General features: G+C 39.6%; 1 protein-coding gene across 8 annotated transcripts in view; it reads left to right on the plus strand.

Moving 5' to 3' along the window:
- Positions 1-12,496, plus strand: part of NUP210L (nucleoporin 210 like) — a 102,187-nt gene that overhangs the window by 55,011 nt on the left and 34,680 nt on the right. For all 8 annotated transcript variants that reach the window (XM_061404766.1, XM_061404790.1, XM_061404776.1 and 5 more), the window contains 4 exons: positions 6,058-6,250; positions 11,088-11,176; positions 11,685-11,789; positions 12,082-12,183. In XM_061404766.1, coding sequence (XP_061260750.1) covers positions 6,058-6,250; positions 11,088-11,176; positions 11,685-11,789; positions 12,082-12,183 — 489 coding nt within the window. The remainder of the gene's footprint in view (positions 1-6,057; positions 6,251-11,087; positions 11,177-11,684; positions 11,790-12,081; positions 12,184-12,496) is intronic.

The following is a 12,496-nucleotide window of genomic DNA, read 5'->3' on the forward strand; positions in this document are numbered from 1 at the left end:
AACATTAAATACTATTATTTGAACTTTATAAATTATTCACCTTTTAACAAAGCACTTGGACTTCCCTGGTGGTCCAGTAGCTAAGACTCCAAGATCCCAATGCAGGGGATTCTGATCAGTGTGTAATCTATTTACAATTAGCATAATTACCGATAAGATTGGATTTATAGCTACCATTTTACCATTTATCTTATGTTTTTTTTGTTTTTTCTTTTCTTCCATTTCTTCCTTTTTTGTGTTAAGTAGATATTTTATACTGTACATTTTAATCCTCTTGTCCTTTCTTTGACTATATTATTTTAAGTTATTTTGTTAGTTATTGCCCTAGGGATTACAACTAACATGTTAACTTTTAACAAACTAGTTTGGAATAATATCAACTTAATTTCAATAATGGTTGAAACCTATTATTTCTATAAAGCCCTATTTCCTTTCCCCTTCTTTAAACTATTGTCATATATCTTTATACATGTATGCTCATCAGTCATAATTATTGCTTTATGCATTTGTATTTTAAATAAGATAGAAAAATAATTACAAGCAAAAGCATATTTATACTGTTCTATATATTTACCTATGTAGTTATTGTTACTAAACTCTTATTTCTTCACGGGCTTTCAAGTTACTGTCCAGTGACCTTTCATTTTATCTAGAAGGACTCATTTTAGTATTTCTTGTAGGGCAGGTCTACTACCAACAAATTCCCTCTATTTTTGTTAGATCTTGGGCTTCCCTGGTGGCCCAGTGGTAAAGAAACAGCCTACCAATGCAGGAAACACAGGCTTAATCCCTGATCTGGGAAGATCCCACATGCCGTGGAGCAGCTAAGCCCGTGCTCCACAACTATTGATCCTGTGCTCTAGAGCTTAGTAGCCACAACAACTGAAGGTGGGTCCCATGCTCGGCAACAAGAGAAGCCACTGCAGTGAGAAGCCCCGGCACCACAATAGAGAGTATCCCCACTTGCCACAGCTAGAGAAAAGCCTGCACAGCAACAAAGACCAAGAACAGTATAAATAAATCAGTAAAATTATTTTTTTTAAAAAAAGAATCCGCCTGTAATGCAGGAGACGTGGGTTTGATCAAGGCGTTGGAAAGATCCCCTGGAGAAGAAAATGGCAAGCCACTCCAGTATTCTTCCCTGGAGAACCTGATTCAAAGAGGAGCCTAGCGGGCCCCAGTCCCTGGGGTCACAGAGTTGGACACGACTAAAGCGTGAGCACACATGCAGATCAGATCAGATCAGATCAGTTGTTCAGTCGTGTCTGACTCTTTGTGACCCCCATGAATCGCAGCACGCCAGGCCTCCCTGTCCATCACCAACTCCCAGAGTTCACCCAGACTCATGTCCATCGAGTCAGTGATGCCATCCAGCCATCTCATCCTCTGTCGTCCCCTTCTCCTCTTGCCCCCAATCCCTCCCAACATCAGAGTCTTTTCCAACGAGTCAACTCTTCGCATGAGGTGGCCAAAGTACTGGAGTTTCAGCTTTAGCATCATTCCTTCCAAAGAAATCCCAGGGCTGATCTCCTTTAGAATGGACTGGTTGAATCTCCTCGCAGTCCAAGGGACTCTCAAGAGTCTTCTCCAACACCGCAGTTCAAAAGCATCAATTCTTTGGCGCTCAGCCTTCTTCACAGTCCAACTTTCACATCCATACATGACCACTGGAAAAACCATAGCCTTGACTAGACGGATCTTTGTTGGCAAAGTAATGTCTCTGCTTTTGAATATGCTATCTAGGTTGGTCATAACTTTCCTTCCAAGGAGTAAGCGTCTTTTAATTTCATGGCTGTAGTCACCATCTGCAGTGATTTTGGAGCCCAGAAAAATAAAGTCTGACACTGTTTCCACTGTTTCCCCATCTATTTCCCATGAAGTGGATGCCATGATCTTCGTTTTCTGAATGTTGAGCTTTAAGCCAACTTTTTCACTCTCCACTTTCACTTTCATCAAGAGGCCTTTGAGTTCCTCTTCACTTTCTGCCATAAGAGTGGTGTCATCTGCATATCTGAGGTTATTGATATTTCTCTCGGCAATCTTGATTCCAGCTTGAGCTTCTTCCAGTCCAGCGTTACTCATGATGCACTCTGCATATAAGTTAAATAAACATGGTGACAGTATACAGCCTTGAAGAACTCCTTTTCCTATTTGGAACCAGTCTGTTGCTCCATGTCCAGTTCTAACTGTTGCTTCCTGACCTGCATACAAATTTCCGTTCATCAGCCTAGTTCAAAAAAGATGTCCTTTTCATTATAGGGGACTGGAATGCAAAAGTAGGAAGTCAAGAAATACCTGGAGTAATAGGCAAATTTGGCCTTGGAGTACAGAATGAAGCAGGACAAAGGCTAATAGAGTTTTGCGAAAAGAACCCACTGGTCATAGCAAACACCCTCTTCCAACAACACAAGAGAACACTGGACATCACCAGATGGTCAATATTGAAATCAGATTGATTATATTCTTTGCAGCCAAAGATGGAGAGGCTCTATACAGTCAGCAAAAACAAGACCAGGAGCTGACTGTGGCTCAGATCATGAACTCCTTATTGCCAAATTCAGACTTAAATTGCAGAAAGTAGGGAAAACCATTAGACCATTCAGGTATGACCTAAATCAATTCCCTTACAATTATACAGTGGAAGTGACAAACAGACTGAAGGGATTAGATCTGATAGACAGAATGCCTGAAGAACTACAGACAGAGGTCCATGACATTATGCAGGAGGCAGGGATCAAGACCATCCCCAAGAAAAAGAAATGCAAAAAAGGCAAAATGATTGTCTGAGGAGGCCTTACAAATAGTTGTGAATAGAAGAGAAGTGAAACGCAAAGGAGAAAAGGAAAGATATACCCATTTGAATGTAGAGTTCCAAAGAATAGAAAAGACAGATAAGAAAGCCTTCCTCAGTGATCAGTACAAAGAAATAGAGGAAAACATCAGAATGGGAAAGACTAGAAATCTCTTCAAGAAAATTAGAGATACCAAGGGAACATTTCCTGCAAAGATGGGCACAATAAAGGACAGAAATGGAATAGACCTAATAAAAGCTGAAGATATTAAGAAGAGGTGGCAAGAATACACAGAAGAACTATACAAAAAAGATCTTCACAACCCAGATAATCATGATGGTGTGATCATCAATCTAGGGCAAAATATCCTGGAATGTGAAGTCAAGTGGGCTTTAGGAAGCATCATTACGAACAAAGCTAGTGCAGGTGATGGAATTCCAGTTGAGCTATTTCAAATCCTGAAAGATGATGCTGTGAAAGTGCTGCACTCAATATGCCAGCAAATTTGGAAAACTCAGCAGTGGCCACAGGACTGGAAAAGGTCAGTTTTCATTCCAATCCCCAAGAAAGGCAATGCCAAAGAATGTTCTAGCTACCACACAATTGCACTCATCTCACACACTAGTAAAGTAATGCTCAAAATTCTCCAAGCCAGGCTTCAACAGTACATGAATCATGAACTTCCAGCTGTTCAAGCTGGATTTAGAAAAGGCAGAGGAACCAGAGATAAATTGCCAACATCTGTTGGATCATCGAAAAAGCAAGAGAGTTCCGGAAAAACATCTACTTCTGCTTTATTGACTATGCCAAAGCCTTTGACTGTGTGACCACAACAAACTGTGGAAAATTCTTAAAGAGATGGGAATACCAGACCACCTGACCTGCCTCTTGAGAAATCTGTTTGCAGGTCCTGAAGCAACACTTAGAACTGGACATGGAACAACAGACTGGTTCCAAATAGGGAAGGGAGTCCATCAAGGCTGTATATTGTCATCCTGCTTAATTAACTTATATGAAGAGTACATCGTGAGAAATGCTGGGCTGGATGAAACACAAACTGGAATCAAGATTGCCAGGAAAAATATCAGTAACCTCAGATATGCAGAGGATTTCCCTGGTGGCTCAGACGGTAAAGTGTCTGCCTACAATGTGGGAGATCTGGGTTCGATCCCTGGGTCGGGAAGATCCTCTGGAGAAGGAAATGGCAACCCACTCCAGTACTCTTGCCTGGAAAATCCCATTGACAGAGGAGCCTAGTAGGCTACAGTCCATGAGGTCACAAAGAGTCAGACACGACTGAGCAACTAAAGTTTTCAAACTTTCAGATAGGCAGATGACACCACCCTCATGGCAGAAAGCAAAGAACTAAAGAGCCTCTCTATGAAATTGAAAGAGAAGAGTGAAAATGTTGGCTTAAAACTCAACAGTCAGAAAACTAAGATCATGGCATCTGCTCCCATCACTTCATGGCAGATAGACAGAGAAACAGTGGAAGCAGTGAGAGACTTTATTTTTGGGGGGCTGCAAAATCACTGCAGATGGTGACTGCAGCCATGAAATTAAAAGACGCTTGCTCCTTGGAAAAAAAGTTATGACCAATCTAGACAGTATATTAAAAAGCAGAGACATTACTTTGCCAACAAAGGTCTACCTAGTCAAAACTATGGGTTTTCCAGTAGTCATGCATGGATGTGAGAGTTGGACTACAGTGAAAGCTCAGCGCCAAAGAATTGATGCTTTTGAACTGTGGTGTTGGAGAAGACTCTTGAGAGTCCCTTGGACTGCAAGGAAATCCAACCAGTCCATCCTAAAGGAGGTCAGTCCTGGGTGTTCATTGGAAGGACTGATGCTAAAGCTGAAATTCCAATAATTTGGCCACCTGATGTGAAGAACTGACTCATTGGAAAAGACCCTGATGCTGGGAAAGATTGAAGGCAAGAGGAGAAGGGGATGACAGAGGATGATATCCCTGGATGGCATCACTGACTCAATGGACATGAGTTTGAGTAAACTCCGGGAGTTGGCGATGGACAGGGAAGCCTGTTGTGCTATAATCCATGGGGTCGCAAAGAGTTGGACACGACTGAGCAACTGAACTGAACTGATCTTCAAGTTTTCTGATATTTTCTTCTGCCTGTTCTTATCTGCTGTTGGGTTCATCTAGTAAAATTTTCATTTCAATTATTATAATTTTCAATTTAGAATTCCTCTTTGGTTCTGTTTTATAATTTCTGTCTCTTTACTAATATTTTATATATGATGGTACATCATATTTATGCTTTCCTTTAGTTATTTAAACATGGACTTCTTTCTTTCTTTGAACAAAACAGTTGATTAAAAGCCTTTATCTAGTAAGTCTAATATCTGGGCATCCTCAGGGACAGTTTCTATTGACTGCTCTTTTCTTTTTTCCTATGTATGGATCCTACTTTCTTGTTTCTTTGCATTTGCAATAATTTTTAATTGAAACCTTGACATTTAAAATAACATGATGTAGCAACTCTGAAATCAGATTCTCCCACTAATTAGGTTTTGTAATACTGGTTTTCATTGTTGTTTGCAGTGGCTGTTTGTTTAGTGACTTTCCTGCAGTAGTTCTGTAATGTGTTATTCTTTGTCCTCTTTGTTTTGTGGACATAAATTCCCTCAAATCTATGTCTATGTGGGTATAGATTCCCTTAAATTTTTGTTAGAATTATGTTAAATTCATATATAAAGTCAGAACAACTGAAATTTTTATGATGTTGAGTCACCCTGGTCATCCTGTCCAAGAGCATATGAATATAAAAATCAAATCTAGAGAAAAAAATTTAAACAGGTATAAAAGACATTTGGGGGGCATTTGGGGAAATTGAAATACTGACTGTATAATACATAACATTTAATTAAGTTTAATATTGTTATGTATTATAATACATAATACATAACATAGTTTTTGCTATTCATTCTTAAGAAATGCATGTTGAGGTAGTTAGGGGTGAAGTGCCATGATACCTATGTCATTTGGCCAAAAAAAAAAAAAAAAGACACACACCCACACAAATACACTCACAGGGAGTGTAAAATTAGAGGGAGAGATAGAGAATATAAATGGTGAATTGGGATGAAGTATATATAGGTATCATTATACCATTCTTTTAACGTATCTGTACCTTTGAAAACTGTCAAAAAATATTGGGAGAAAACATGATCCCTAGCTTCAGAAATATCTTGCCACCTCTTAAGCTATTGTTTTTTTCTTTTCTTACTTTTTATTTTCATATAGATTCCTGTATCAAGCCTGAGAGATACAGTCCTAGAACTGGCAGTGTTTGATCAACACAGGAGAAAGTTTGATAATTTCAGTTCACTAATGCTAGAATGGAAATCCTTAAATGAAACACTAGCTCATTTTGAAAATTATAATTCAGTGGAGATGGTAGCAAAGGATGATGGCAGTGGGCAGACCCGGCTACATGGTATTGTAAACATTTATGAATCTTTTTATATACCTACTAAATGGTTATGCACTAAGTATTTCCCTGTGTGTGAGAGTTTATTTATCCTATCTTACCATTCATCTTCAATCTTTGTATTTTTTAGAAAACATAAAGGTAAATGCCCTTGTTTGCAAAGTTAGGGTCTAGAGTCCAACATTCCTCACAAGAACACAAAACTAAATTAATTTTTAAATGGACTGGTTGCCTATTATTTGCCTAAAACTTTGGAAATATTATTCAGTTGTTAGCCAGTGTTTATTGAGTGACTTCTACATGTAAGGCCCTCTGCTTGGAGGTTTAATGGTAAATGAGACACTCACAGCCTCTGCCCTCATAGACTTACAGTCCAGTTGGGAAAACCAGACTTTAAACATTACAATTGTGTTAGATGTTCTGAAGTGAAAATGTGGGGTGCATTTATAACAGAAGAACCTAACCTAGTTTAGATCAAAGAAGGCTGCCCTGAGAAAGTAACATTTACACTGGCAAGGCAGAAAGAAGAAATAGAAGATGAGACTTACGTAGAGAGAGAGCAAGAGGCCCAAGATGAAATTCTAAGAGGGAAAAAAGCCCTCATGGGCAGTCAGTCATCAAGCCTCTGCTGGTATCACACTTGCTGAGGTTCTGTTCTCCAAAACAAGTCACCTGGCCAAAACCAGAGTCTTGGTGGGCCAGGACTACTCAAGAGCATGGATACCACTGTAAGCCATTAATATAACAATCTGAGTGCATGCTCAGTTGCTTCAGTCAGCTCCGACTCTGCTACCCCATGGACTGTAGCCCGCTAGACGCCTCTGTCCATGGGATTCTCCTGGCAAGAATACTAGAGTGGGTTGCCATGCCTTCCTCTAGGGAATCTTCCCAACCCAGGAATCAAACCCACTTCTCCTGCATTGGAGGCAGATTCTTTACCACTGAGCCACCAGGGAAGCCCAATATAACAATCTACCACAGATTAATCCCAAAAGTGAAGAAGAAAATGGTTCAAAGGGTAATTTTAGGTTTCTGGTGTGAACATTTGGTAACCATTTTTTTTTTTAAGATTTATTTATTTTATTTTTTGGCTATGGTGAGTCTTCGTTGCTGCACACAGGCTTTCTCTAGTTGCGGCCAGCAGGGGCTCTTCTTCATTGAAGTGTGCGGGCTTCTCACTGCGGTGGCTTTTTTGTTGCAAAGCACAGGCTCTAGGCACACGGGCTTCAGTAGTTGCAGTGCATGGACTCAGGAGTTGCAGCTCATGGGCTCTAGAATGCTGGCTCAGTAGTTGTGGCACACCGGCTTAGTTGCTCCACAGCATATGGGATCTTCCTGGACCAGGCATTGCAGGACGCGTTCTTAACCACTGGACCACCAAGGAAGCCCACCATTCATTCTTTTAACTTTAAATTTTATGTTGGAGCATAGTTGATTAACAATGTTGTGTTAGTTTTCAGGCATACAACAAAGTATACATGTATCTATTCTTTTTCAAATTATTTTGCCATTTAGGTGACCATTCAATTGAGAAAGAAACACCAGAGAGGAACTTCCCTGGTGGTAGTTAAGAATCCACGTGCCAATACAGGGGACACAAGTTTGATCCCTGATCCTGGAAAATCCAACATGCCACAGGACAACCACGCCCGTGTGACGTGACTACTGAATCCATGCCTAGACCCCATGCTCCGCAACATGCATCACAACAAAGAGTAGACCCCACTCGCCACCACTAGAGAAAGCCTGCTCACAGCAACAAAGACCCAGCACAGCCAAAAATAAAAAATAAAAAGAAACATTAGAGAAATAAGATTTAATCTTTTCCTTACCCTCAGGGAGTTTATAAGTGAAAGTGAAGTCGTTCAGTCATGTCCAACTCTTTCCTACACGGACTGTAGCCTAACAGGCTTCTCTGTCCATGGGATTTTCCAGGCAAGAGTACTGGAGTGGGTTGCCATTTCCTTCTCTAGGGGATCTTCCAGACCCAGGGATAGAACCCGGGTCTCCCACATTGCAGGCAGACCCTTTACCCTCTGAGCCACCAGGGAAGAAGCTCCCTCCACCAGGGAGTTTATCAGTTCAGTTCAGTCACTCAGTCATGTCCGACTCTTTGGGACCCCATGAATCGCAGCACGCCAGGCCTCCCTGTCCATCACCAATTCCCGGAGTTCACCCAGATTCACGTCCATCGAGTCAGTGATGCCATCCAGCCATCTCATCCTCTGTCGTCCCCTTCTCCTGCTTCCAATCCCTCCCAGCATCAGAGTCTTTTCCAATGAGTCAACTCTTTGCATGAGGTGGCCAAAGTACTGGAGTTTCAGCTTTAGCATCATTCCTTCCAAAGAAATCCCAGGGCTGATCTCCTTCAGAATGGACTGGTTGGATCTCCTCGCAGTCCAAGGGACTCTCAAGAGTCTTATCCAACACCACAGTTCAAAAGCATTAATTCTTCAGCTCTCAGCTTTCTTCACAGTCCAACTCTCACATCCATACATGACCACTGGAAAAACCATAGCCTTGACTAGACAGACCTTTGTTGGCAAAGTAATGTCTCTGCTTTTGAATATGCTATCTAGGTTGGTCATAACTTTTCGTCCAGGAAGTAAGCGTCTTTTAATTTCATGGCTGCAATCACCATCTGCAGTGATTTTGGAGCCCAGAAAAATAAAGTCTGACACTGTTTCCACTGTTTCCCCATCTATTTCCCATGAAGTGATGGGACCAGATGCCATGATTTATACTCAGGACCAATTTAAGGGCTTAACTACATACTATATCATAGTACTCATATGTATATGATACTATAACATTAAAATACTGATAATGTGATACAGTTAATGTAAAAAGTGGTAGGGAAGAAAGAGATGCTTGTTATACCCTGTAATGATGAATCACCACATACCATCCATTTTATTTTCTAAATGTTTTTTTTTTGTTTTATCCCTTCCTCTCTAACTTCATCACTAATATCCTCATAACCTCTATCCTATATCACCATAGTAGCCTCCTAACTGATCTCCATGTGTCTCTCCTACCGTCTAATCCATCCTGCATACTACTGTCCAGAATGATCCTTCTAAAGAATAAATACAAAACTCTGTCTTAAAATTCTTCTGGAAATAGTTTAAGTCTAGTAATTTATTGAGCTCTTATGACATGCCAGATACTACACTAAATACTTTATATACTTTTTAATTTTTATCTTTTAATTTTTTATTTATGTGTATTTTTTTTGCTGCACTGGGTCTTAGTTGTGGCGGCTGGGCTTTCTCTAGTTCCGGCACGAGGGGAGCTTCTCTTGTGGAGCATGGGCTCTAGAGTGGCAGGCTCAGTATTGTGGCTCCTGGGCTTAGTTGCCCCACAGCAAGTGGGATCTTAGTTTTCTGACGGGGGATTGAACCCACGTGCTCTGCATTGAAAGGTGGATTCTTAACCATTGTACCATAAGGGAAGTCTGATACATACATTATCATACATACATTTCCTGTTATCCTCATTGCAGTTATGGGAGACTGACATATCCCTGTTTAGTAAGTTTACTCATTCATTAAACATTTATTGAGTTCTTATTATATTCTAGGCTGAGTTTTAGGCCCTGAAATCATAACAATAAATAGATGAAGCCACAAGTTCTCTGATATCATAGCCTATAGTATACTCTTAATTATTGTATAAGAGTATACAATACTGGTAACAGTATTGTACTGTTACCAGTGTTGTCACAGTGTCTTTCTGGATAAGTTCTTGCAGCTTAACATACCAACCCATACCTGCTTCTTTGGCTTCACCTTTTATTACCACCCACATGTTTCTACGTTTTTCTTAAACTCAATGACTTTAGATCCTTAACCATGACAAGCCTTGTCATTCCTCTTTCCTTTGCATAAGTTGTATTTTCTCTCTCTTTTTTTATTTTTTTAACTTTTGCATCTTTGCTTAGCTAAACTCTTCCTCTAGTAATCTAGGAATTTTCTGTTCTTCTATATTCCCAGTCTAAGGAGAATGTTCCTTCTTTGTGCTCTTATATATTCTGTATTATGTGCTTTGTACATACTTCTATATTGCAGCCACCCTCCTAAGCTGTGGGTTTCTCTGAAGGTAAGAACAGTGTTGTCTTCATCTCTGTATCCTAATTACTGCCATAGTACCTAACATATAGTAGACCCTTAATAAATCTTTGTTTTGAATGAATGAATGTAAAATCATGAGAAAATGTTCTGCAGATTTATGCATGATCATCATGTGTTGAGAATATAATAAGAATTGACCTCAATAAAGTGGCAGATTCATGATAGTTAAATTGAAAAGAATAAATGAGTAAAGCAAGGTCAGATTATAGATGGCTTCAAATACCAGTTTAAGGAGTTTGAATTGCTCTAATAAGGACTAGTTAGCCATTTAAAATTTTTGAGTAAGGGATTGACATAACATTTACATACACATAACAGTTTAGAAGCATAAAAATCCCAAAGGACTTTCTCTTTATTTCTCACTTCTGTTCTTAAATCAAACAAAAATTTCCCCATACACTATTGTCAGCTTATTTTTGGACTCACGAGCCATTAGAACTGGAAAGAATTTTAGATTTTTGCCTCTCAATCTCCCATTTAATAAAGGAACTGAGAAATAAACATTGCCCAAGGTCAGCAAAGTCAGCACAAAACCCCAGTTTTCTGTTTCCTTTGTATTTCCCTAATCACTGTGTGTGTGTGATTTTTTTTTTTCTCCCTCCAATAAAATACCGTTTGGAAAAAATTATGGTAGAGTTTGGTTTTCTGGGGACCCTTTTGTATTTTACGTGTTATTGTTTCTCACAGGGTATTTTTCTGCATGTCTCCAGGTCATCAGATCCTTAAAGTACATCAGATAAAAGGGACTGTACTCATTGGAGTCAATTTTGTGGGCTATTCAGAGAAGAAAAGTCCAAAGGTAAGTGGAGACTGTTATGTGAAAAATATTAATTAACTGAAATTTAAGGCTCCTTGCTGCTGCTGCTGCTGCTGCTAAGTCGCTTCAGTCGTGTCCAACTCTGTGACCCCATAGACGGCAGCCCACCAGGCTCCCCTGTCCCTGGGATTCTCCAGGCAAGAACACTGGAGTGGGTTGCCATTTCCTTCTCCAATGCATGAAAGTGAAAAGTGAAAGTGAAGTCGCTCAGTCGTGTCCGACTCTTTGCAACCCCATGGACTGCAGCCCACCAGGCTCCTCCGTCCATGGGATTTTCCAGGCAAGAGTACTGGAGTTGGTATATCTATAGACCTTAGAAGTCTATAAATATAGCTGATGTAAATATAAATACAGCTGGTGTAAATCTGAGAATTATGTACCTTTATGATTGTGTTATCTTTGGCACTTGAAAGAGTATTGGAATCTTTACTCACTGAGATGAGAAATTAAAAGTTTATATTTATCATTATGCTTCTTATTACATTTCTAGGAACTTTCCAACTTGCCCAGATCTGTGGCTGTGGAGCTGCTCCTGGTAGATGATGTAACAGTATTGCCTGAGAATGCCACCATCTATAACCACCCTGATGTGAAGGTAGGAGCTGTATGGTTCTAGATAAATGGAATCATGTTGGAGGGGAGAGTTCTAGGTTATTAAAATTAACAGTATAAATATAAAAAAGCTCATTTATGTGTTAAAAATCACTGATACGTATATAATGTATATATAATAATTATCTTTAGCACTAATACTTTAATAATTATATTTGGTCTTTGGTCTGTTGATTTTAATCTTTTAATGTCATACTCTTTCTTAGGTAAGTAGAAATTACTTTGAAATATTTATAATCCAAAGGGAATGGAATATTGTCTTGATTTTTCCATAGGAAATATTTAGCCTTGTGGAAGGATCTGGTTATTTTTTAGTCAACAGTAGTGAGCAAGATATTGTCACCATCACTTACCTGGAAGCAGAAAGCTCTGTCCAGGTGAGTTCTAGAAATATCCCCAGATCGATGGTCTCAGGTCAAAGCTCATTCTTAGGAGAATGATCAGAAAAATATTATTAGGCATTTCAAACTTGTTACATAGAATAACATTTGTGTCTTTTTCTTTTTTAACCTATGTAGATTCTTAAACAAAAAAATGAGTTTTTTGTTGTTGTTGTTGTAATTGTCTATAGAAGGAAATAGCAACCCACTCCAGTATTCTTGCCTGGAGAATCCCATGGCCAGAGGAGCCTGGTGGACTACAGTCCATGGGGTCGCAAAGAGTTGTACATGACTGAGTGACTTAGCATAG

This window comes from Bos javanicus, chromosome 3, assembly GCF_032452875.1.
Source record: "Bos javanicus breed banteng chromosome 3, ARS-OSU_banteng_1.0, whole genome shotgun sequence".
NCBI lineage: Eukaryota > Metazoa > Chordata > Mammalia > Artiodactyla > Bovidae > Bos > Bos javanicus.